The sequence below is a fragment of the Polistes canadensis genome, unplaced genomic scaffold, assembly GCF_001313835.1.
Source record: "Polistes canadensis isolate GaletaPanama2010 unplaced genomic scaffold, ASM131383v1 scaffold_2, whole genome shotgun sequence".
Lineage (NCBI taxonomy): Eukaryota > Metazoa > Arthropoda > Insecta > Hymenoptera > Vespidae > Polistes > Polistes canadensis.
The window spans coordinates 597277-622275 of NW_014569549.1; the positions used below are offsets into that span (position 1 = coordinate 597277).

At 32.4% G+C, this 24999-nt stretch overlaps 2 protein-coding genes across 2 annotated transcripts; one reads left to right on the forward strand and one right to left on the reverse strand.

Annotated features, from left to right (window-relative positions):
• Nucleotides 1–41: 41 nt before the first annotated feature.
• Nucleotides 42–5971, reverse strand: LOC106784674 (nucleolar protein 10). The gene is made up of 17 exons (XM_014744477.1): nucleotides 5805–5971; nucleotides 5665–5710; nucleotides 5334–5548; nucleotides 5099–5235; nucleotides 4770–4982; nucleotides 4458–4686; nucleotides 3940–4359; nucleotides 3563–3857; nucleotides 3170–3464; nucleotides 3010–3106; nucleotides 2829–2924; nucleotides 1754–1867; nucleotides 1450–1688; nucleotides 1012–1389; nucleotides 747–927; nucleotides 452–664; nucleotides 42–348 (listed from the first exon to the last, which is right to left on the reverse strand). The coding sequence occupies exons 1-17, from the start codon at nucleotides 5868–5870 to the stop codon at nucleotides 109–111; spliced, it is 3474 nt and encodes a 1157-aa protein (XP_014599963.1). The 5' UTR covers nucleotides 5871–5971; the 3' UTR covers nucleotides 42–108.
• Nucleotides 5972–6595: 624 nt separating this feature from the next.
• On the forward strand, nucleotides 6596–20149 carry LOC106785021 (profilin). Its single transcript, XM_014745121.1, has 3 exons — nucleotides 6596–6832; nucleotides 12039–12308; nucleotides 15564–20149. Exons 1-2 carry the CDS (start codon nucleotides 6722–6724, stop codon nucleotides 12306–12308), a joined length of 381 nt encoding a protein of 126 aa, XP_014600607.1. The 5' UTR covers nucleotides 6596–6721; the 3' UTR covers nucleotides 15564–20149.
• Nucleotides 20150–24999: the final 4850 nt, after the last annotated feature.

Below are 24999 nucleotides of genomic sequence, written 5' to 3' on the forward strand. Positions count from 1 at the left end.
ATTAATTTGTTTTTTTTATTACTTACTGATTTTAATGGTATACTTAAAACGTATATAAATCGTACGTATTTCAAATTAATAAGAAATACAATGGAAATAAATTGATAATCATAAGATTTGACATTGACCTAATGTAAGTATAGTAATGCTAGCAACAGTTAAAAGTAAGAACAAATACCTACCTGCCACCGGTATTCTAAATAATCTAGCACACATTTTTAATGATGAAGTATATAAAAGTATAGTATCCAAATCTTCTCTTGGTGTACTTTCGTAAACAAATGGTCGGATGCGAATTTCATGACCAATACTTTGAATCATAGAACAGGCAGTTGTTAATCTTGCTGCCTATAAAAATGAAAAATTAATATAAAGATTAAAATATTATATGAAACAAAAATTTATTCATACAGAAGTCAAAACTGTTTTACAAAATCTGTATTTGTATTACCTGGATAAATGGAACTATCGATATCAATATCCATAATATTACATTAATTATACCAATGTATGTTACTGGATTATTTTCTATTCCATCATTGTTTTGCAACAGCCAAATAGTTCCTGCAATTGCCCAGGATAGATTAACAACTGTATAAATAGAAACGGCAGGTCCCATATCGTTGTTAAAATATTTCAACAATTTCTTAAATTCGCTTATCTCCTATGTTTCACAAATATTTTTTATATTAAACAAAATCATTTTTTGTTTGTATCATATATATTACAGAATTTATAATGCATACCTTCATCCAGTCTATGGGAGGTAACGTATGTTGAAGTAACTTTCCTCTGAGAAAATAAAGATGCGCGATTAAAAGCTGACCTTGCAAGCAATAACTTGTTATGATAGTTCCTTGTACCATATCGTGCCACAGCGTGCATATAATTAGAAGTATTTTCAAAATAATTTTAATGTGATACGGACTGTAGAAAAAAATATTTTATACATAATTAATTTATTTTCCTTTATTAATTATGCATTAATTATATATACGTTAATAAAAATACCTATGTTCCAGCCATTGAAACAAAATAATTCCTTGTGCCATCATAACGTTAACTGTAATTAATGCTCCTATCATCCAAACTATACTTAAAGCTATAAAAAGCCACAATATCCATACGAGCTTTTTTTGATTTCCTCTATGAATCGGATTAGATGATAAGAGGAACGCTCGTTCCATTAGATTTTGTAATTGCTCGTGTTCCTTAATACGAAATAGGTATACTGTGTATAAGTATGCGATTAAATGAAGTAAACTAGGAATTATATAACTGAATATAATATTTCCAAAGCAAATTGGCTCATATATACGTTCTTTACTAATATTTGGAACGATTTGTAATTCCAATGGTAATAGTTTATAACAAAATCCTCTATCTCTTCTGTAAAAAAAGAACGCAGATGAGTTTTTAAAAATAAGAAAATATTAATATATCGTTTACCTGAAACATGCCATATATTGTAAAATATATCCAATGCACATAAATAAGGCGACTTGAAAAGTATGAAAATTGGCTAAAATGCAATAACGTGGAAAGTGATCGGTCTCATCGCTGCTTATTGGCCTTAATCCCATCACGCCCAATAATCTTAAGTAAGGCCTTAATATTTTATGTTTACAATAATGTAAAACTGCTGATGTATTCAAATGTTCGAAATTTGGCATTTCTGTTATTTCTACCTACATAATTTACAATATAATCTTTATTGATTATTTATTAGATAAATTTAATAAATATTTCTTACTTCAGTACTGTGTATCTGTAATTCAGATAAAACAGAAGGCGTAGATGTATGAGTGTTGTCTTCATAGTTTTGATGAGGTGGATCTTTTCCATTTTTTGACTCATTAGAATCAGTCTAAAATATAAAATCACAAAACAATTTTAAATTTTAATTAATAGTAATGAATTAATATAAAAAAGGTACATAAAGTTTTAAAAATATTGTAACTCATTGAAAGTACAAGCAACATGTCATAATGCACAATAAGTAATGTATGGAATGTTATAAAAATATTGTTGTGATATTACCTTATTGAAAATATATATCAATTTTCTGGCAGACATACCAAATTTTGAATATTAATGTCTATGAAGTCAATTTTACTTTTGATACATAAGAGAAAGTATCTCTCTAGTTCGAAATATGTCAATCAAAACAAATGGTGTAACAAAGGTAAATTTGGTGTATACATTAAATCAAAACATGTATTTTTGTGTATATAAGATGTTGTGTAATAATAATTAATGTACTATAGTACTTTTATAACACTTTTATCTCCTTGATAAACTTTGAAAATATCTTTCAGTAAAAGTTTAATTCTTTTCAATTAATGTTTTAATAAAAACGATCACGATTTACACTTATGATTTATTTATTAAATATGAATCATAAATAATTATACTTATAATTAAAATTAGTATAAAACTTACCATCACCATTTTTCTTGATCCAAGGAGGACAATGCTTTCGAACTTGGTAAGAAAACATTTGTATCAATAAATTCACCCCAAGATGAATTTAATTATATCGCTGTTTTGAGATGACTCTTCACCTTTTACGAGATATCATATGAATCACGTCTAAACAAATTCTTTTATATATAACATCGTTAATTATTTTCTAAATGCAAGAAATGATCATTGCACACAAGAAGAGAGAAACAATAAATTAAAATAAATTATCTTATTATTAATAATTAATTTAAAAATAAAATAGCTGCGATTGCGGCAGCTATAAATGAGTGTATAATGGCTGCAATTAATAACAATTGTATTATTTTTATTTAAACTAATTGTACAATAAATTAACGCTAATATTTTTTTTTATGAATATTTCCAGTCGGCCGTAGAAGATGCTTGTATTCTGATCTGTGTCTTTTTACCGTTTGATTTGATTTCGACTCTTGTTTTCTCTAAAAAAAAGAAAAGAAAAGAATATAAGAAACACGTAAATTCAATAATTGCTTATTTATATTTTATAGTAATTATTAGACGTACTTTTCCCATAATAAATTTCATTTCTCTGCTACCACGCGATCCGGATACTTGGGCATCATTCATTTCTTCATTTTGCAATCTTTTTCCAAGAGAGATTCTGAAAAATATATTTGCATTTAATAATACGAGTTTGACGATCTATACTTTATATATTACTTACTTATTTTGTCTTTTTGGAACAGGTATTGCTCCTCTGAATTCTATATCTTCATTAAATTCATAAATATTCGATTGATTATTTGATATTTCTTTATTGTCTTTTGACTTATCGTTCTTTTCTTTTTCTTTTTCTCTTTCTCTTTCTCTTTCTCTTTCTTTTTCTTCTTCTTCTTCTTCTTCTCTTTGTCGGTTTCTCTTTATCATTCGATATTGCTTTCGCACATCTTTAGCCCAAGTTTTTTCATCGTCCGAACTATCATCATGAATAAAACTCTCATCCGAACTAGAATTTCTATCTACAGTTAGAACAAAATAAATAATGTCAGTACATCGGCACAATCAAAGCAAAGGTATCGTCGTTGTACGTTATAATATAACAATTAAAATATTTTACCTTCGTGTTCTTCGTTAAGCGAATAATTTTTCTTTTCCGATTGTTCTTGCTGTTCTATCGCAGCCTTTAATTTCTTTGCTTTGCTTTTCTCAAGTTGCGAGATAACCGGATTCAACAACGCGTATTCTTCTGAATTAGTATCAACTTGAAAATCTGGATTGTTGAACAATGCTTTGAAACGGTCATCCTTCAAAATATTTACCGTAGTTTTCTTCTTCTTTTTAGTATTTGGATTCGCTTCTTCCTCCATTAATTTCAAAGCCAGTTCTTTGTTGATCTTAGGCAATTGTTGAACCTGCAAAAATTTAAATAAAATTCATTAGATTCTATAAAACACATAGAAGAATAAAAATTTGAAATAAAATAAATCTGCATACTTGTACTCTATTGGCACACGTTTCTGATAACTTTTCTCTTATCTTCTTTTTCTTATATTCTTCAAATTCGAATGGTTTCATTACGTTTTTAGCTTTTCTGTATAAACGGATATCTATGAAGTAACCGTGCATATAAGCTCGAAGTAAATTAGTGCCCTTTAAATGAGAAAGTCCTAATTCATCCAATTCTTTTCCAGTAACAAATTTATAATCATCATAAATAATATCATAATTTAATTCTTCTAATTCCTCTGTAAGATTGTCTAGAAAATTGCACCAGTAAGGTGCTGGACCAAGACTAGGAATATAGTAAGTTTGTATTTTAGTATTTTCATTTGCTATCAAAAGCATTCCCGTATCCGGTATAACGCATAAATCGTTAAAATCATTTTCCGCTTCTATGGACGTATATAATTTTCCCTAAAAATACAAAGAAAAAAAAATAATTTTTATTCAATAAAATAAAGCAGATATAATAAAAGTTTGGAAATTCGTAATTGTTGCAAGATCATACATACGTTATCTTTTTCCCATATTTTAACGATAGAACTGTCCATAGAATAAACAAGATCTAATTTTTTATGAAACTCGATACTTCTGATAGGTAAATCATATCCATGATCTTTTGATAAAAATGGTTTAGAAGATCTGACATCGTATAATAAAACTTTCCCGTTAGATGTTCCTACGCCTAACGTCAAACCACCTTGAAATTTCAAAGAAGTAATGGAAGGAACTGTGTACAATCTATAAAATAATTTCACTAATAATTAACATTATGCTTAACGTGCGTTAATTAGTATTATTTATATAACAATGATATTTTTTACCTATCATTTTGAAGTACACAATCTAACGCACAATTCAATAAGCCAACTCTGCTTTTTGTTCGTGGATCCCAAGCTTCTACTTTTCCGTCCTGAGTTCCAACGACAAGTAAATGATGTAACGGATTTATTTCACATTTATTTATCGCAGTTGCTTCCGATTGAAACGATTGTAAAAATTGTCCTCTCTCTAAATTAATTCTGTAGATTTCATTACTAAAACAGAAATAATTGTCTCTATTACTTCTTCTATTTCTTGAAATCATTCTTCAGATAAAAAAAACAAATTAAACACAATGAATTTGAACATAGTATATATATTTCAAACCAACCTAACACCTACGACAAAAAGATCGCAAGACGGATAATGGTATTTTAAATCTCTACCAAATTGTGGTATCCTAAGCCGATGATATTTGCCATGAGCAACATGAAATTCAATGTTTCTATCATATTGTAAAAATACAGCCTAAAAAACCAAGAAAATATATATAAATAATTCATGGACAAAGCACAAAGTATTTTATACATTTCTTATCACTTTATTTTATTTATTTAAATGCTTACCTTGCTATAATCATCTGATAGTACTTCAAACGTGATTACCTCAGAGTCAAAACATCTTTCAAACTTTAATGACAAATTATTAACATCGAAACACTTAACACGTGGTTTATAAATTCCGGTTGCTAAAATATATTGTCCATCCTTCGAAATTCTAATCGATGTACTAACTCCGGGCATATCAAAATCTTGTATAAGTTCTACACGACGTCTTAAGCCTAGAAAAATATTATCATATTTGTAATTGTGTTAAAATATTCTTATATTAACACATACGTTAATGTTTTAATGATAAATAATAAATATGCAATAGAAAGCATGAAATATCACATACCAACATTTTTTTTTAATAAACTTCGTTTTTTTCTTTCGGACAACCACTGTAATTAACAAAAAACAGTAAATGTATACAGGCATAACCTTAAAGATGGTTTTTAAAAAGTAGGAAATTATTAATTATATATGATTACTTACATCGGGCAAAGACTTGCCTACACTTAAGTTATAAATTTTCACATTATTTGGACAAGAAACCTGCATCTTGTTTATTATAATTTACCTATATTTTTATAAAAAATGTACTTGTTTATACAACATATCTGTAATTACGATACACACGTGTGCTGATGTTTCAATTTTATTTAGTTAGCAGGCTTGATACAGTGCTGCAAATTTTGTCTTTGCTGATATTTAAATCTATTAAATAATAAAAATATAAAATTATATATGAAATTATTATATTTATCTACTCATATTATATTAAATCATTTTATAATACTTTAAATATCTCGTACAATAAATATTTTTAAATAATTTGTTTCATTCGATGAACGTATTATCTACCAATCGCGTGGAAGAATCTAAGGGTACATTTTATTCGACTGATGCAATATCCAATGCAAATATCGAACCAATTTACAATAAATATGTATAAATAAATAAGTTTTATATTCACAGATTATTTACCACAAAATTTGCTATAAAAAAAAATCATGCATTTTTAAATTTACAATTATCTTAAACTAGGGAATTGAGTTTCAAAATGGCGCTGCACATGCATTTTAAAGATAACTAGATGACTTGATTCCTAAGAAAATCGTCCTATCGGATGAACGTTTTCTAGGGTAATTTGAAAATGAATGTAAGATTGGTAACACTGAATAGTTGGTTCGTCGTCATCGGTCAACGGTATCTGGTAAAGAGAAGTGGAGGAGGAGGGGGCGGTGTAGTTTGCTGGAGAGAAGGGTAGATGAGGGGGAACACGGGGGTAAATGCGAGCGGCGTTGAGCAGATATCGGTAGTCGTCAGACGAGTCGGTCGGTTGACGGATCGTGTCTCTTGTGTCGATAGTGCGAACGGTTTGCTCGTCCCCTTTCCTTCTGTGTTCAAAAATGAGCTGGCAGGATTACGTTGATAAGCAACTGCTTGCATCGAGGTGCGTTACCAAAGCTGCTATAGCTGGACATGATGGCAACCTGTGGGCAAAGTCCGAAGGCTTCGAAGTGAGTAGCAGAGAGACGTAAAGAAAGAAAAAAAAAGAAAGAGAGAGAGAGAGAGAAAGAAAGAAAGAAAGAAAGAGTATGTAAGAGTGTGAGAGGTATGTAGTATGTAGGAGTAGATAGGTAGGTAGATGAGTAGGTAGGGGAGAAAGATCAGCGAAATGCCGAATTTATGTATTTTCTCGTACAGCCGGCTTAACGACAAAGGAAAGAGTATAAAAGAGAAATAAAGAGAAAGAGAAAGAGAAAACGATACATGGATCTTAAAGTGGAAGCAAGAAAGAGAGAGGAACATACTCCTGCAAAGTGTGATCGATCGCAAGGGAGAACTCTCTAAGTTTCCTTGTTCTTGAGTCTAACATTCTTTCCGTCCCCYCCCCCCCCCCAAAAAAAAAAGAAAAAGTATGTACCATAAGGATTTTGTACGTCGTATCTTGTCGCATGGCGTGTACGCGAAGAAATTTAATATTCTAATTTTTTCCCTTCTTTCCTTTTTGGGGTCCTAGGAGTACGACTAATTATTTTGGAGAGGGCATATTTCGGAAGAGAGAACAAAAAAATAAAAATTGATTAGTATCTGTACAGCCAGGAGGGCATTGTTTCTAGGTAGAGGAGCTCGTTTTGTACGCGGATGTGCGCGCGCGCACACACACATACACTTAACACATTCTCGTTGCTCGCCGGCCGGGCTCTCGTGGCAGCGCGCGACCGGCGGACATGTTTTTCGAGACGACGCATGGTCGAAACACTCGACAAAACGGAAAGGATGAGAAGGAGAGCCGAAGAACGCCAAGAGGCGTTACGCCGTTAACAGAGAAGAAGAAGAAGAAAAAGGAGGAGGAGAAGATGGTCGTCGATCGTTTTGACGTTGGAATAGTTTTACGTCCAATTGCTGCACACCACAGACGTCGTAGATTTTTTCGACGAGTAGTGACAAGATTCGATCCTTCCTTTCGAAATATTTTTATTGCTTACTCGATAATAATCGATAGAGTGTTAAGCCCATTTGCTAGATCATAGAAAAATGTATTTTCTTCTTTCGTCCGATTCGTCAGTGAAATAGGGTGTGGCGGATCCTCCGCCACTTGGAACGTTGAAATTTTTGAACGTTAGATCGTCAACGGTTTTGCGATGTTTAAAATATGGCCGCCTCTTTTTCTCTCTTTCTTCCTTTCTTTTTCTCTTTCTCTTTTCTTTTTTCTCAATGCACACACACACACACAGCGCTCTTACATTCTTTACTTATTGTCATTGCTTTCTTCCCAATTGCTATTTATTTTCTTTAAAAATATATTTGATGCACAGTTGACTTACGGGATGTTTAAAGGGTTGCGATTAACTATGATTCCTGTTCTTTTGATACTAGGAATATTTAGGTTTTAACGTTCATCCGTACAAGAATACACAAGGATTAATGAAATGGATGGACGATGATAGTTCTGATTGTTGGTCTGAAAGAGTATAATTTCAATTATTTTTTATTAGCATTAAATATTTAACATCATTAAAATCATCAATTCGATTTCAATTATTTTTTTTTCTCTCTCTCTCTCTCTCCGATCGTATAAAATTTTATTACGAATAGTAAGTAATCCCTTAAAAAAACTTTTTCTTTCGTCGATACGATTGATCTCGACGTATCGTATAATTATATCAAATAGAATACATAGGTATGCTTTTGAAAAAAAGTACTCGTTTTAGGAAAACGTGTAAAGGAAGAGAAGCATATATTCGTTTTCTCGATTATTCGATGACGGTCCACTCGAGAAATATTTGTGAATGATCGGGGCGCCCTCCGTGCACCATTCCAAAAGCTCTCGCATATCCTGTCGGTAAATGAATATCGTAGAGAAGTCAAAAGAAGTCCCAGGAACGTACAAATGTCACGAGGAATAATCTACGGGTGATTATTTTCCTAATCGATGTTGCGTGAAAATTTCATTTCCTTGTTCACAAAATTTTTTGTACTAATTTCTTTCATAATCGTCTCTCTATACCGAGTTGTTCCATTCTAGCATGTTATATTTTATCTTCTAGTTATAATCCTAGTTAAATACCTAGAGACAATTTGCTCAAATTTTAATTACAAATAAATAATTAAACCGCATACAATTTTTGTGGGATAATTTAGTTTAAATTACTTAATCTTTTGGTACGTCAATTTTGTTTCTCCTTTGCGTGATTCGCAACACTCATTTTAGCATTTCACGTTACTTTATTACGCTAAACCTTTTTCGTATGTTGCATCATTCTTTTTTTCTTTTCTCTTCTCTTTTGTTTCTTTTTCATTGGCTCATTGGAGAACCAAAAGTATTTTTGTATTTGAAGAATTTTCGTTGCAACGATGGGATTTTGAGGTATTTGGATAAGAGAGAGATAAGGTTAGTAGACATGCGTGTTCTTATTCATAGTGCGATAGGTCTGTGACATTATGACAATGATGAGGGATGGTTTAATGCTTGATCAGTTGAAACAACAGGTTTGTGGAATAGTAGTAAGCCTATCAAGCTCTCTATCACAGACGTTAGTACGATATCTTGGCGAGTGTTGTCAGCGATATCAGAGAAACCGGTTTCTGTTCTCTCTATTCGTGGCCGATCCTACAACCACTACTACACAACACTCACTCACTATCACCATCCTAACGTGACGTGTTCTATGAAAGCTTTGTTAAACGTTTTATCAACGTTTACCATTATTCCATTTTCTCTTAATTGCTATAATAAAATATTCGTTTAGTCCAGAAAGTTTTTCTGCCGATTTATAAATAAATTTGTATATTTTTCACAATTATCTTTTTAAATATAGATAAATGATTTTATTCTTTTTTTATTTTTTAATCTTCACGAACTTTTCAGACAACCCAATAACTTTCGAACTTAATCTAACAATAATGCCGAAATTTGTCAACGATTTTTTTTAAACATTAAAGCATTATTTAGCGTATCTTGCATCTATGTTCTTTCGTAGATCTTCTGTTTTTTGAGAGCTGATGACAAGAGAAGCTTGGAAATAAAAAACCTAAAAGTGCTCTCGTATACGTAGATATCTTTTTTTTTTTATGTTAGGTTCGTCGACGTTTATTTCAAGTATGAGGCCTTGGACCTTTTGATTTATTGTTGGGTGTGGTTTTAAGTTGGTACAAAAAGTTCATGTTAAATATAAATTATAATTATTTCGTATGTATACTTGATGATACCACCTAACCCTAGAATCTATATATCAAATTTTTATCAATGATGAATAAGAGAAAGTCGAATCGAATGGAGAAGAAGGTTGCATTTTGTTGGAATAAAACGAGAAACATTTCTTATATCCTTGACTATTGTTTTCAATTATTATTAGAACGTTTAAAATAACGTAATGAAAATAATACATTTATAAAAAAAAATATGCATGCATACTTGTACCTTAAGAAAAGAAAATTAATTTTTATAATAAAATAATTTATTTCATGAAAGAAAAAAAATGTTAAGGGGGTGTTTTTTTTTTTTTTTTTTTTTTTTTTTCATTAACGTTTACAACACTTTCAAGACGGTATTTCATAGTACAGTGGAAGGTTTCGGTTGGTGAAACTTTGAGGAGATAAAGGTCGCCAGCTGCAGCAGCGGCTTTACGATCACACTTTCAGGTTACAAATGCCAAAATGGCGATGCCAGTCGGGCAGCAACCTCTCTCAGTGCTGTATAGAAAATTGCTACTTCGTGGGTACCTCAGCGAGAGATCATCGATTATCTTGCATTCGCTTTTGTAACATGACAGAACTTAATAATTAGTATTTGAAATTATAGTAATCGAGTTAATTTTTTACACATACTACTAGGAGGACTGTTACAAAATTATTTAATTACAAATTTCGAAAACGAATTATTTTTATCATCATTAAAATTCTTATCGAAAATGATTTAAATGATATTATAAACGGATAATTAAATATTTCAGATAAAATGCCAATGTGTGTTGATTTTACAATTTAAGAATCCATTTTGTTCGTATTTTGATTTATCAGTCCAGCGCATGCGCCTAGAATGCAGCATATTTTGAATCTTTAAAACTGGATTTCGTTTTGAAACACAGTCAATAAGTTGGTAATTTTTTGTCACATTTCTGATTTTACTTTTAAAATTCTGCTATAAATAGCTTTTACGGAATTAGGTCGTTTGGTAAAATTACAATTTATAAAAAGAAGAAGAAGAAGAAAAAAACTATTACACACTTTTTCTACGATGACTGATCTTATGAATTAGTGAAAATAGTTTTTTTTCCGCAATGCTTTGTGACTCTGTGGCGAGCAGAGTGTGGAGAAAAGAGAATCGACCGCAAAAGGCTGCATGAATCATAGCTTTCAGGACCGTAATTAGAGCCACGGAACCCCACCTTCCTTCCCTATAATAATATATATTGTATTTTTTGTTTTTATATATATATATATGTGTTTCTCGGCTACATATTTTTTTTATACATTGTAAACATTCAAATAAATAATATAAATATTGAAAATTCAAATGTTGTTTCTAATTAACTAACGATTTTATATAAAATGTGAACGATAATAATAGAGTTATATTTCTATGGATTTTTATCGATCCTCAAAGCACGGACAAACAAATATTAGCCCGACAAAACTATTATAAGAATGATCTGTGACATAACGATCAATAGGGCAATGATAATTGTTAAATTAATGAGCGTGCGTGATTTCCAGCTAACAACAACGATCAAGCCTGATCATTATTTTATACTAGTAGATGTAACGCAAATGTTTCTTGTTCAACGATTATATCAGATTGGGCAAAATTAAATAATTCATGCAGTTTTAGGCGTGTATTTATCAAATTCTTATTTCAACTCTTTTCTCCATTTGTATTATTTACAAATGAACAAATTTAAACGTTGACTCTATTTAATTAGAGATATAAAACACTCGCATTCCACAATAATCGAGTTAAAAGTTCATACTAATGATAAAGGTTGATGAATTAAATCTACAAAATAGATAGACACACGCACACAAGTAGATTTAATAATTCAACACGAATTATCTTTTTTGTTTTTAAATTTCTCTTGTCATTCTTTAAAAAAAAAAAGAACTATGCAAATTAATTTATTATTATATATTTATTTTTTTCCCCCCTTAACATATATGTATTATATATATAAATATGTGTAGAATATATTCATGAAAAAATTTGAATTGATGTAATTTCAGGTGAGCAAAGAGGAGCTCGCGAAATTGGTGCAGGGTTTCGCGGAACAGGATATCCTAACGTCATCGGGGGTTACCTTAGCTGGCAACAGGTACATATATCTATCGGGTACGGATCGTGTGATAAGGGCAAAACTCGGGAAGGTTGGCGTCCACTGCATGAAGACGACGCAAGCCGTAGTCGTCTCCCTCTATGAGGACCCCATACAGCCACAGCAAGCCGCGTCTGTCGTTGAAAAACTCGGCGACTACCTCGTGTCCTGCGGCTATTAGGTCAGTAAAATAAAAAAAAAAAAGAAGAAAAAATAATAAAAAAGAAAAGAAAAACACCACAACTTTACGTCCATCTTTATTATTTTCTTTTCCTTTACTTCTTACGTTATTATTGCGAATCAAACGAATGACGATGACCACGATGACGATCACATTATTTAGCGGCGGCCTCTCGTTGTTTGCGCACATCGATGGAAAAATTTTAATCGATAAAATCTGTTTTTTTGTTTTGTTTTCAATTTTCATCGCAATTCTCACATTTTTGTATTATTAATTATATATTTAACTTAATTCACAATCACAAGCATTGTTCCTCTTATACACAAATGGAATATAAATGCACGCGAAAGGTTGTTTTTTTTCTCCTGTCCTTTATAATACTATAAAAGTCGTTTATCAAAGTAGCATTTCAAAATTAACAACTTGTGACGTAAAACACAATTTATCAAAGCGATTACTTTAAAGTATTATATTAGACGCTTATTAACATACTACACGTGGAAGAGGAGGAGTCGTTAGCCTCATTGCAAGGTCATTCAAGTTCACGAGACGGCGGTGAATAAACGCTAATAAATACCAAGACCACAATTTTACGATTTGCATCGAATTGCGGAGGTTCATTGATTTGAAGGTGTATTTAATATTAGAAAAAAGAATAAAAAAAAAAGAAAGAAATAAATAGTGGCCCCGTATTTTAGGGTCTCTCTAAAATACTTAAACATTTTTTGAAATAACGGGGATACGTAATTTGATAAATATCAATATGTCAACGCGTCGATGACGGTCAATCCGATTGGGAATTTCAATTGCTCGCTTTTCACTTTAGTTTTCTAACAAAAAAAAACGCGGTCTTCTTTTCACCGTTTTCATATCCCCCCACTCTTGCTACCTGTTATCGTTATCGTCTTGTCATTCGATGAACATCGTGGCCAATGCCTTCTTCCTTCACTTTTTTCCTCTATTCCTCCTCCTCCTTCTTTCATTCTTTCTTTTTTTCTCTCTCTGTCACTCTTTCTTCTTTGCATCTAACCCCCCACCCCCCTCCAGCGTCAGTTGCGCCTGGCTCCGCCATTGTTTCAATCTTTCACCGAGGAAACTTTGTTTTTCATCGTTCGCGAATGAACTGGCCTCCCGTTATTATTTTTTTCTCTCTCTCTCTCTCTCTCTCCTTTTTTTCTCTTTTTTTTTTTTTACTGTCGATACGCGACACGTGAAGAATGATATACAGAACAAAAATAAGTATATGGCGGAGATATGTTATGTGTATAATAATAATAAAAAAAATAAATTTATAAAATTTTTATCTCGATTATAGTAAGTCCATTCTCGCATAAGAAACATTATCGTTATTCTCTTTTTATTTTGTTGTTGTTGTGTTGGGGTTGTTTAATATGCACCATAAATACATATAGGTTCGTGACTCACGCATATAAATGCCTTCCTCTTTTCTTTTCATATAGGCGTCTTCTTTTTTTCATATATACATTTATATTTTAATTCGAATCACATAAGTAAATTTAAACGACCAATAATTTTCTCATCTCGCGGTCGAGCACGATGGTCGCGTTCTTTTTGCTGAACTCTCGATGATCATTTTTTTCAAGGTACTCTCGTGTGTGTGTGTGTGCGCGCGCGCGCTCACACGCGTGATTCCTTCAAATCGGGGAAACGTGAGTCGGTTTCTTGTTTTTGACGTGCGCACGACAACGACAACTATGATGACGATGACGATGACACGACACGACGACGGTGCATAAGTGTGTATAAGTGCAGTGGTAGAAGTGAGTCACGCACTTAATTCTCCTTGACTGCTTTTAGCTCGATATTAGCTCGCTGCGATGACTAATCACGAATATACTTGTGCATCCGCTTCTATGGAGATACGATACGTATAAATTTGTGTGTGTTGTGTATGTGTGCGAGCACTCTCTTCGTAAGAACGATAAATATTTTGTTCTTCGAAGCGAGCTACTGAGGAGGACTCTCCCGCATCGACTTTTGTTTCATTTTTCCCCCCATTTTATCGCGGTGTGTTGTTTTATTTTTTTAATGTGCACGATTATACTTTCTTGGAAAAGATAACATTATTATGAAAAATACGCGTACGCATTTTTACGTATGGTATATATATATTCCGATTATTTAAATAATGTTTGATTTTTAAAGCAAAAGATTATAAGTAAGGTGAACAAGAGAGTAGTGGGGGGGGGGAGAAAGTAGATAAAATTTTCAAGCGTTAAGTGCACGTTTTCAAATACACGGTGTGCAACAAAGAGAGAAGTAGAATGGAAGGTTTATTTTTTTCTTCAATGTATCCTAAAATACTCGTCAAAGTTTTTAAGGTTCGTCCTTCGCGGAAAATGTTGCAATTACAATCGCAATTGAATTTTCGGATTATTTAAGAAACTTAATTAGAAGATAATTTTTGACCCAAATTTCAATCATTACGTCCATTAATTATTTTTCAATTTTGTTATGATAATCTTATCATTATTGTGAGATATGTTTATTTGTTGCTCAATAAATTTAACATATGAAGTATAGATATTGAAACATTTTTTTCTGTCCGTAAGTTATCTTATTATTTCTGACACTCTATATTAGGAATGTTGAGTATATCACCTGGATGAAACTCTAATTAAATTGTAAACGAAAGAAAGTAATCATTATATTTAGATCTGGTTCGTATTGTTGTATAGTATGTATTGAAAAAGAAATTCATTAGACATTGCTGTTGAGATTACACCTCGCTATTATTCAAAGTCAAGAATTTCGACGATGAACGAAGTATTGGTATCCACCTTTAAAGAATTTTTCCAATATGGTGGGGGAGATTTCTTCGTGACTTGATATTATTAACTGACTTCCTTCGATTGTAGTGTAAACACGCGTATATTAAAAATAATTAATTAAGAAATCGTCGTCATCACATTTAAATATTTCAAATAAATTCATCAATATTCAATTTTAATCCCGCTGGTTGGTGGTGGTGGTGGTTAGTAACAACGAGCATTTAAATTAACATCGATTTGAATATATTTATCATACCAAAAAAATAATCTTTATTTTTCCAACGTTATTTGATCGTTGTGAGAAAATCAAAATACCACCACCCCCTCTTCCAACCCCATTTATATATATATATCCAATCAAACAAAAAAAAAAAAAAGAAAATAATCGTAGTTGGGAGAAGAAAAATCATCGTAGTTTTTAGTGGGTGTGAGATGAACGTATTCGTTAATTTTTCTGTTTCAGTAACCTCTGGGACCCAACATAAAATATCTAATTATTAATAACAAACGAATTCAGTCGATTATTTTAAATGAACAGCGAATGGAATGCGCCATGCCGCACGAGCCGCGCCGCAACTGCCGCAAGCCTGCCGCACGATGCACGACGACGAAGAAGCAGCAGCAACAACAACAGCAACAACTACAACTACTATTACAACAAAAACAACAATTTCAACAACAACTATTACTACCATACTGCAGTCATCGTTCTCTCCACTTCGACTTAACTTGACATCGAGAAAGGAAAAGGCGCGCGCGTCCATTTAACCGACCTACGCCACTAATCATGACTTATTACCCCCCACCCACCCCTTTAAGACGGTATGCGTACTCGCAAGCATCATTGAAGATACACAATTGCATATACCAACGACACACAGTAATAAACAAGCCGTAATCGTGGCTTAGACAGATGGACCGGACCAGACCGGAACAACGGACAGAGATAGACGAATCATAAATTGACTGACGGGACAAATGAAACGACGAAATAAGACGAACTTGTGACGAACTGTGACGAACTTTGACGAATAGATAGATTTATAGATAGATAGTTAGAGACACAGAAAAGACTTTCTCCTACTAAACGCGTACAACACACACGTACGATTGATAACACATCATAATGAAAAATAATATGCAATATATCGTTATACTTATAATTAATAATCATCCCCCCACACACACACACACACATACATACATACGAATTGGTCGACGAATGGAATGCTCATCGATAAAAAGTATAAAACAGAAGTTTAAAAAAAAAAATAATAATAATACACGTGCCAATACTCGATAAGAGCGTGTTGTTTACGGTTAATAAAAAGAAAATAATTTTGTAGATATGCACACACACACACACACACACACACAAAGAACGATTGTAATACGATAGTCTTTTATTCTACACATACACACACGCACACGCTTATTTACATTCGTACGAAAGGGAGAGGAAGAGAATAAGAGATACACTTTTGAATGTATACAAGGGTGCGTGAGAGAGAGATAGAAAAAAAAGAGAGAGAGTGAGAGAGAGCACGCGCGTATATACGTTTAAGAAAATAAAGATTATATAAAAGTGATGATATATAAGCTTGATATGTGTATACATTGTGCATGCGCGCGCGAAATATTCGAAAATGCAGAGCAGCCAGACCACGACGGGTTTTCGGAAGGGGGAAGAAAAAAAAAAGCGCATTGAATAATTTTCGTTTTAACATACGAAACGACGGGGGACTTCGATTATAATAATAATATCGTGCTCTACACACATAACAGCGCTTCTGTCCTATGAAATATTGTTACATGTCGTCGGGCTCGTGATCGAAAAGAACTCTCTTAATGGTAATGGTAATGGTATAATGATTATGACAGCAATGTGGTGTGATGGTGGTCGTCGTCACGATTGTGACAGTGGTGATGGTGGTGGTGGTGGTGGTATGATGTGATCAATCAAATTGTGTATGTGCGTGCGTGCGTGTATGTGTGTGTATGCGTGTAAGGCACGAGACGCATCATCCGTAAATATTCCAGTCATTATTAAGATTTGATTTTTGTCTTATTTGTGTTCCTATATAAAAAGAAAGAAAGAAAAAAAAAAAGAAAACATTTTTCAGGAATATATATATATATAATATATCTTTGGAAAGTATATTTTTATTCGTCGTCCGCGGGTGGAGAATCTCGTGCTTTTTCGGAAATGTCGACGATTATCGACTTGTTTCTGTAAAACATGATTAGAGGAAGAAAGGAAGAAAAGAGGAGGTAAACGAGATTCAAATTTGCTTTCGTCACGAGCCACACACGTACGATTGATTATTTTTCTTTATCTTACATTAAATGCGACAAGATCACATACACAAATCTTTACGATCCCTTTCTCTCATTCCTCCTGTCCATTTTTCTCTCTGCAGCATTTATATAAAACATCCTCATTTCTCACGTTGATAATTTCTTTTTTAAATACAACGCGCATCCTTCACTAGCTTTTTCTTGATAGAAAAGTTGTTGTTATCTGATTATAACAAGAACAACCACAATCAACGGATATATTAAAAACAAAAGAAGGAAAAACTTTATCGTCACCGATCGAAGAAAACGAGCGAGGATGTATTTTTTTTTTTTTTTTGTAACGAATTAACGCGACTTTTGAGAGCGAGTAATAATTTCGATCGAAAAAACAAAACAAAGAAACAACAATGGCGGCGAGGTGGCGGCAGAGAGAAAAAGATGGCGGAGACAAGAAAAAAATAAAAATGGCGGTTGTTAGCCTGGAGACTATAAATCGAGTTTTCGGACACGGTATAATATATAAATAAGTTCTTTTGTATTATGCGTGGGTGGAAGAATTTAAAATGATCGAACGGACTTAAAAATTAACGTATCGACGAACCGGACAATAGGACAAACAAACAAACAGACATACAATAAACAGAAGACGGATGATGATGATGATGATGATGGCAGAAACATAAAAACGAGAACGGAAGGAAGATAAATCCTTATCCTTTCTAATCGCTTTTGTGCGCGGCGCTTCGCTGATGGAGGAACGAATATGATGAACGCGCATAAATTTAAGTATAAGAAGTAATGATAATAAATAATAATAAACTATTGTATTAGGCTTACAGTCCTTTTCTTTCGTAGGATCCGTAAAGGTGAGAAAGTGAGAAAGTAAAATGGTGGGTGAGTGCGAGTGTGTATGTGGGAGGGTGCGAACGAATGAGAGAAAATTGAAAGGGGGAGAACGATAAAAATATATTCGTATGGATAGAAAAAGATTTTGAGAATAAAGCTGGAAAAAAGAGAACGAGCACGAAAGAGAGGGAGTGAAAGGGGATGGGTGAGTGCTAGAGAGAAGGGGAGAAAGTTTGAACGAATGTTTGAGGGCAAGGGGGTAGCAAGAATGACTGAATGGAAATGAGAGAGATTGGGGGGGAAAAGAAAATACAAAAAAAGCGAACTGAAAGAACGCTTGTGTGTATGCGTGTGTGTATGTGTATGTGTGTGTATACATTTTTGCGGGGAAGGAAATCGCAAAGATTACCTACAAAAAAATAAAATAGATGACAATGATGATGATATAATAAAAACCGAGGATCGCGAGAGCGTATGGTAGTTCGAGATGGACGACGATGATGATGATTATTATTATTATTATTATTATTATTATTATTATTATTATTATTATTATTATTATTATTATTATTATGATGAGATGATGATTGTTTTATTTTCTTTTTGCTGGTCAATAACGATTGTGAAAAGGAGAATATAATAATGATGGTTAACGATAAAACGACGATAACTATGATAATAATAATAATGATGATGATGATGATGATGATGATGATGATGATGATGATGATAATGGTAATGATAATGATAAAATTGCGGGCGAGCATGCATGCGGCAGCGAGTGAGACGGCACTGATTGATTGGCCGCAATCTTGGCCGCGTCCCCCAAGAATCGATACGGTCCTTTTAGCTATTTACTGTCTTTATTATTGCTACGTGTAAGAGAAATAAAACGACGAAGGATGTGTCATAATAGAAGAGGGGATTTTTAACAATGTTCGTGTGAAGATTAAGGGAAAAAAAAAAAGAAAAGAAAAGAATACGAAATACAAAGAGAAAGAAGGGCGTGATATTATATTATGGGGTGAGAGTCGTAAGCTAACATTTAGACACTAACATAGACACACACACATATGCAACACACACACACATACATTACATACACAAAATTCGTGATGTACGTACTCTTGAGCAAAGGGCGACGCAAACGTATTAGAAACATCACGCGTGTGATGCATCAGACAAAGTACCGAAAAGAAGGGTAAACGGTTTGGAACAAGTATTCACGTTCGAGAATAGAACTCGTGTCTCATTTTCGTTATTCCTTTTCCCAATATGGCGGAGAAGAAATCTAAGAATTTTCGCCGTTGGCACATTATCTCTTATTATCGAAATTCACTTTATTTGATTGGGTGAGAAGTAAAATACGACTTGTTAAAAAAAAAGATAAAAAAAGAAAAAAAAAACTAACACGAAGAAAGAAGAATAGTATGGATCGATCGTTGTTATATTAAACAAATATCGTCGTGTGGTATAATATACTCGTCGGGGAGAGTGTTGTACACCCCCAGTAATCATCAACCAGTTGAACAAAATTGTTCACGTTGCGTTCATTTCGCGTTGAAAGTTTATATATATTACTTTCTCAATGACGAAAAGGGGGAATTAAATTTTCTTGTTGTTCATCATAATCCATTCGACGATCGGCCCCATTTAAATCAAACATCAGGATAAGTATATATATCATTGAATTTTGAAAGGCAATAAAATTGTGCGCTGTGTTCCTTTAAGAACAACAACGGTCGACGACGACAAGGTTGTGTTGTTCGTTCGTTCAATTCGTTTATTTTTTCGTTTTGTCTCTCGTTTCTCATGACTTTCTTCGTCCGTAGGAAGATCCGGTGATAAAAGGTATTTTCGAGGCCAACGCGTTACGAATGCAGGACGTTGAAAAAAAAAAAAAAAGAAAAGAAAAGAAACAGAAACAGAGAGAGAGAGAGGTGGAGACGAAAAAGAGAGATACGTTGATACATTCCCGACGTTTACCTTTTTTTCTTTTTCTTCATCCAAAAGTTTTGAAAGAGATATGCGTCCTCGAAGTGCAGCAAACACATATATATATATATAACACACACACACACAACAGAGACAAACGAATTCGAAGATGGAGATGGATACGTACACATACGTAGATATTCGTATACGCACATTCACGCAAAACAAAACGCATCCGTACACGAGAATACTGCTACTGAATTATTACTACTATTACTACTACTACCGCTACTACTATTACTATAATTGGTTGCTTGTCCGATTCGTCTGACGCCAAGCAGCGGCCCAAACTACTATGTAACGATTTTTATTGATAACAAAAGAAGGAATAAAACATTGAAATAATAATTGTAATAAAAGCCAACAAAAACGTATCCCAATGCGTATGTATATGTTGTATATATATATATATATATATATATATTTGTGGTACACATATATTGCACGAAATTATGACAAAATGGCGCAGAAGAAATGAGGGGAAAAAGAAAAAGACTGTAAGCAGACTTTTGTGGCAGCATCGCAGTCTCCAAGTTGCTCAATATTTTTTGAGGATTCACAAACCTTATTTTATTTTATTTTTTTTTATTTAATTTTCTGTCGCAACACCATATAGATATGTTCGAAGAGGTAATAATGCTTCTTTATTTTTTTTTTTATTTTCAAAGTCGTTCAAATCGAGGTCGCGAACGATTTATGGGGTACCTTAAGGACTCCTCTGATGGACTCGAAGAAACATGAGGTAGTCGTTTGCTGCGTTTTGTATTTTAATATTTAAATCATATTCCTATATAAATGCATGCATATGTGTGCATGATACGATACGTAATGGAGTGTTAGAAATCTTCCGAAATAATTGAAGAAAAAGTTGAAATGGATGACGATGACGATGAAGACCAACAGCTACAACCAATGGGGGACACGATGATCCACGTTCTTATATTTCTTCAATTAGCTGAAATTTTATACTTACGTATACGCGAACGAAATACCGAAATAGAGTATATAGATCTTATTGTTTATTATTAAAATCTTAAAATGCAAATAATTTTATTATTCTGTCCAGGTGCGAGTTTTTTTTTTTCAACAATTTTTTCCTATTTTGTTTTTTCTTTTCTTTCCTTTTCATATAAAAAATTTTGTTACCGCGTCAAAGAAAGCGGCTCCCCTTTCTCTCGCATTTACGAATAATAACTTTCTACATCTTAATATTCTTCTTTCTTTTCGAGTATAGTAAAACATATTATTACTCTTTCGTTATTTAACTTTTACTAATGTGAAAGAAACAAAATTGAATTTTTTTTTTTGGATAGATCAATTGAAGTAAATATAAATATATGTAAAGAAAGTAAAAGTGTGTTTACCCTAAATTTGATTACGTGGCTCGGCTGGTTGAAGGAAATGGTGGTTGTTCAAAGAAGGATATCCTCGAAAATAAAATGCCACAAACTTCCGTCAAAGGAAACCGTCAATTTTCTTAGTTCAATCTCGAAGTTTTTCAAGAGAATTTCATATATATATATTATATTTTTATAATAGCATTGATTAGCGATGAAAAAAATATTCATGCACAGCCAGAACATCCCCCCCCCCTCCTCCTGGAATTTAATAAAAAATCTCGCAAAAAATTTGGACGCATCCGAAGGTAACGTTAACGCATTTCAACGTTGTGATTTCGTTTTATATTTTTATTTGATTATTTTATTATGGGGAGAAGAAGATGTGAGAGATAAAAAAATAAGAAAAGGAAAACCACACATTTGCATATTTATTTGTAATTAATTATCGAAAGAGGATTTTCTTTTATTGTTATTTTATCGTATACACGCATTCTTTCTCTCTCTCTCACACGCGCACACACATATACACACATAGACTCAAACATAAATTACGTCAAATTACCTTTTGTTTTCTTATTTTTCTTTCTTTTCCCCCGAAAGGTTTTAAGCATCCTCGTGATTTGTCTCTTCGTGTACGTAAGTAAAAGTAGTCATCATCTTAACAGCGCAAATGTTTGGAACTTCGACAAAATTGTCCAAAAAAAAGTAAGAGAGTAATTAATATTTTGTATTATTTTTATTAACAATAGAAAAAATAAAAAAAGCACAAATTAAACGAGGCTCCTAAGTGTTTCATCGAACCCGCCGAATTCAAATTTATTCGAGCATCATCGTTTCTTTCTTTTTTTTTTTTATTTTAACCATCGAAAATCATCCCCTTCACCAATAAAATTGTTATTTTCAAAATTTATCCGCTGATTTTAATCGTAGAAATGGAGAAACAGTGTTTTCGTTCCAAAAGGGTTGTTATCAGTGCTAGGAGGAGGGGGAGGGCGGATTTTCTTTGTTAATTCATTTTGATGGAATCAATGAAGCAGAGTCTATTGTGCAACTTGGATCATCCGTTACCCCCACCCCTGTTGTTGTTTTCTTCCTTATTCCTTCCTCTTGTTATCCTGTCATTGTACATTATTCGAAGATCCTTTTAAATCGTGAAAATAAAAACCACGTTACGGCACTTGTTTTCGTTTCTTTTTTTCGAAATTCAACGCGTCTCAAACGCGTTTGATTTCACCTAAAAACTTTTCTAGGCCGTTTTTCCCTGTTTTTTTTTTTTTTTGTTTAAACTTAAACTCTTCTCTATCCTTCGTATTTTTCAGAATCGATTGAGGATTTTTCTTTTCTCGGAAATACGACAAAGCATAACACACACCACCGTCCGTTTTTAACTCTTCTTACATTAAAACACGCATTCGCAATTGTATTAGACTTATTTGTTTTGTATTTTTGGTTGAAATATTAGAAAATTTTGGTAAAATGAGATAGTATATTATGGATCTCGAATATATATATATATATATATATATATATGTGTGCGGTACGTAAATGTGTCGGTAATTATGACCAGTAAATTTACTATTAATAAAGTAGATAAAATTTTTTTATCACACCTTATTTTATAACACAAATGATTGTAATTAGAAAACAAAAAAATATATCATAAAATTATTCAAATTGTATAACTTAGAACGTTACATCATAATCACCTGTGCACGCACGCACTCACGCATGCACATTATAATTACATATACAAAGGTGAGTTAAAAAGAAAGAGCCTCGTCAAAGAAAAAAAAGAAAAAGAAAAAAAGAAACTCATTTTTTATTAAGAATAAAAGTGAGTATGGTTGAAGGAAGAAAATTTGTTTCTAACGTTAGGCTCGAAACTTTTCAACCTACCACCTCCTCCTTCTTCCAATATTTCGATTTAAATTTAAACGATCTTTGGCGCACGCGATCGATTTTTCCGCCCACCATTTTGTTTTATTTTTAATTTACCTCTTTATCTTCTTCTTGTCTTTTTTATTTTTTTTTTTCATTTTTACTCTTCGCTACTTCGTCCAGCATGCGAAGTAACAACTTGGCTGCGTTAATGATAACGTAAAAAATAAGAAATGAATATTATTAAATATACGATCTCTGATTATTTTGTTACCTATCGCATTCAATTAATTATTAATCGATTCTAATCTTGCGCGTGTGTTTAAAATTACATATACGTATATACATGTACTTTTTTTTGTCTGGTTTTTTTTTCTCTTTTTATCTATAGATGCTTATGCAAGTGCACGTATGTGTGTGCGTACACACACATACACACGCGTATAGAACACGTGTACGCACGTATTATATACCATCACGCATTATGCACACACACATATGAATGTATATACATTAAACTTATACTTCTTTTTTTACTTTTTTCTTTTTTTTCAATATATTTATCTGTAATAATGTTATGCCGATAATATTAAACGTTATCTTTACCATTAGACGTGTTTATGAATGTATACGCCTACGTGGCTGTGTTCTCGAGCATTTATAATCATTTATATTATTTCAATAATTAATTAATTAATTAATAATAATAATAATAAGGATGACAATGTGTGGTAGTGATAGTGATGGTAATGGTGATGGTGATCGATGATTATAGCAGTATCAATGATGATAATAATAATATTATTAATAATAATAATAATAATAGTAATGATGATGATAATACAAAAATAATAATAATAGTATTAATTATTATTACAATAATTATAAATCTCTATACTGATGCGTGTATGACGATGAAGATGAAAATGATGCTGATGATGATGCTGATGATGATGATGATGATGATGACGATGATGACCGATGGTCACATTATAAATGTTACAACACGCGTTAACGTGGACTTACAGCCGTATCAATAATAATGTGTCGTATATGATATTCTCTCTTTAATTAATAATAATAATAATTAATAATAATAATAATAATAATAATCGTATTCATTCGCGATATATCTCACACTCGCTCCATGCAACTTTATTATACTTTCTTTCTTCATCTATCACACATCGGCTAATATAAGTTAAGTATATTTAAATATCCGAATATTCTCTCTTTCGTTCACTTTCACTCTCACTCTCTCTCTCTCTCTCTCTTTTTCTTTCTCTTTCTTTCTACATTGAATAGTTCATTACTCTTGACGACTCGTTCGGGTCTCGAATAATAAAACAAAAAAAAGAACAAAACGTTAAAAAAAATAAATAAATTAATTGAATGATAAAATCAATCAAAAAGAAAAAAAAACAAAAAAAAAACAAAAAAAACACAACATGTCCGTTGACGCGCGCTACCGTTTACTTTTCAATTTGATTTGGACAAGTTCTTTTTTTATGGAAAAATTACAAATAAAATAATATATATATA